The sequence below is a fragment of the Pterocles gutturalis genome, unplaced genomic scaffold, assembly GCF_000699245.1.
Source record: "Pterocles gutturalis isolate BGI_N339 unplaced genomic scaffold, ASM69924v1 scaffold4979, whole genome shotgun sequence".
Taxonomy (NCBI): Eukaryota; Metazoa; Chordata; class Aves; order Pterocliformes; family Pteroclidae; genus Pterocles; species Pterocles gutturalis.
The window spans coordinates 681-3,335 of record NW_010130415.1 but is presented as its reverse complement, the minus strand read 5'-3'; the positions used below and the strand labels follow the sequence as shown (position 1 = coordinate 3,335).

General features: G+C 47.0%; 1 protein-coding gene across 1 annotated transcript in view; it reads right to left on the bottom strand.

The window, feature by feature from the left end:
• Nucleotides 1-2,066, bottom strand: part of LOC104466687 (nesprin-3-like) — a gene marked incomplete at its 3' end in the record, with an annotated part of 4,482 nt that extends 2,416 nt beyond the window's left edge. Inside the window, 4 exon segments of the mRNA XM_010080207.1 lie at nucleotides 1-2; nucleotides 4-195; nucleotides 624-796; nucleotides 1,923-2,066. The exon segment at nucleotides 1-2 is cut by the window's left edge and continues 113 nt beyond it. Of these exon segments, the coding sequence (XP_010078509.1) occupies nucleotides 1-2; nucleotides 4-195; nucleotides 624-796; nucleotides 1,923-2,066 (511 nt within the window).
• Nucleotides 2,067-2,655: the final 589 nt, after the last annotated feature.

Genomic DNA, 2,655 nt, shown 5'->3' with positions numbered 1-2,655 from the left:
TCCAGCAGGACTGACTGTTTCAAGACCTCAACCAGCAGATCCTGAGCGTGGCTCAGCTGACGACGCTTCCCCTTTAAGCCAAGCTGCAACTCCATGTCAGCCTCCAAGGTCACCCTCATGTTGTCAATCCATGCGTAAAACTCATCTTGGCCTTTCAGGTTCGCAGTCCAGCACAGACAGACCCACTCAAGACAGCTGGTGGGGAGAGCAAGAGAGACGAGTCAGTCGAAATTCTGATGGGAGCAGTTGAGATGGTCACGCTCAAAAGGCCTTCAAAGCAAAGGACAAGGCTCTCGGCAATCTTAAGCTGCTCTGACTTCAGAGGGTCCAGATTCACTTTCTGGGGAGGAAAGATCCTGTACGAGGTCCCCGTGCCTGGCCAAGCTCGTCACTCACAACAATGAGGTGGGGTGGCTGTGAAGGCAGAAAGCACTGAGGTCCCACGGACCCTCTCTCCCCACACAGTCCTCCTCCACGTGCTCATGGCACTGGGAGGAACAGGGATTGCCGTCTACAGTCTGCACAGCAGAGAAAGGCAAGAAACGCTTGATGAAAGCACTGGATATGACAACTGCCTCAACACACCAAAGAGCGGTCCTGCGCACGGAGTACGTTTGTCTTACCTGTGACAGTGGGTCATGTAGATGGTGGTCTCTTCCCACAAGGCTTTAATGGCTTTCAGTTTAGAGACCACCTGGTGCTTCTTATCCTCACTGATGCTGCGAAGAGCAGCACCAGCCTTCACAAGAACCACGTCCATCCTCAAGCGGCCTTCTGGTTCCAGCGCACATATTTTCTAGGAGAAAAACCAGTGAGACTGAAAGCATGAAAAGAAAGCAAGCGTCGTCGTTGCCATTTACACTTTTCTTTTTACCCAGCAACCATGAAGTCCCTGCTGCAAGGTTTCTCCTGGACAGAAAATACAAACCTCTCCTCAGATGTGTTTATTCTTAAACATCCTAAAGGACTGAATGGAACTGAAAACCACATAGCAAGGGCAACACATTTTAAGTCAGCCACGAGGCCTAGATGGTCTTGTATCAGATATCTGCAGCAAATTTTGGCAAATCTAAGCAAATTTTAAGCAGATTTTAGAAATCTAAGCAAATGTGAGCACATTTAAGCAGATCTAGGCAAATTTATGGCATTTTTAGCAAATGTAAGCAATTAGGGGCAGATTTTTGGAAGTCTAAGCAAATGTAAGCCAATCTAAGCAGATTTCAGAAATTTTTTAGCATATTTAAGCAAATCTGAGACAATCTAAGAAAATTCTAGCAAAATGTTAAGGAAATGTTAGTGAATCCAAGCAAATGTAAGCAAATGTAAGCCAATTTTTGCAAATGTAAGACAATTTTAGCACTGCAATGTCTCAGTGTTAAGCTCTACTCTAAGAAATCATGAAACGTACTAAAAAGGCTTCCTATTGCAACTACAAGTTGGCTCAGAACACAGGACAAGAAAAATTCACCTGGGGATTTTTTTTTGCCTGCTACCAGCTTTTGCTTGACCCTAATTCGTTGCTAAGCTATGAATTGGTGAAAGCGTGTATCTGACACAAATTGGAATGCCAGGAACAGCAAGTTAAGCCATCTAATTTTGAGCAGATTCTCCTTTGCTACCCAGAGATGGAAAATCAGCACCACCTCTGTAAAATGGAATAGCATCTACATTTTAACTGGCCAAACCTGCTGCTAGTCTTCCAAATCAAGCTGAAAGGCTCAGAAGCCTGTGATATCCAATTGCCATCCTCTTTTTCAACAATGTCTGTCAACATTTTGCAGACCAAAAATTAGAAACGACCAATATTCCAGCAAGCAGGGGCGCCTGACAGTTTCCTAATGGAAGGCTCCAGAGCTCAGAACTGCTCGAACAATGGCAGCAGTGACAACCACCTCTGAACCACTGCATCACTCTCCCCTTACCTCAGTCTCTCTCAGCCTGGCTTCTAGGGCAGATCGAGGTCCCTTGGTGTTGTTGTTGATCCTCAGTCTCTCTTGGATGGCCTTCATCCAAGCTTCTGCCTGCTCCACGCTATGGTCAAATTCCTCCTGGAGCTGCTGAGCCATTGCACTCGAAGAAGCTGAAAGGAGAAGGAACAGGGAAGTAAGAGAGAGAGGTTTCTAGTCCTGGCAACATCCAGATCATTTTTAAAATTGGCTCCAGAACTCCAGTCACGGAGTAGCCTGTGCAGAACATGACATTATCCTAGTCCTATTGCTTACAACAAGTAGAGGGCAACCAAATGTGGTGAAGAACCACTGAAAAACCTGCTGTCATCTGGCATGAACAAAACCCCACTCACGCTGCGCAATCCTCTGAGCACAAGGATCTGCTGTCCCAAACCCACAGGCACACAGCCACCCATCCCACACACAGGCGTTCCACCTAAGCAGCCAGTGCAGGAAGCCATGAGAAACGTTATGTCAGCATTAGGATCACCAGTTTGCAAAGGAAGAGAAACACTTTGCTACTCCAACTGCCTGCATAGCATCACGGACCAGTTTGGACCAAGTCATGCCCACACCCAGCATCACAAAGACAAAGCTGAAATTCAGCACAGACTCTCACCGAATGCTGAGGCGGATTCCATGGGAGCTATGACATGCACTGCTGCCATGGATTTGAGCCGGGCTGCGTCCTGTCCTTCCTCCACGC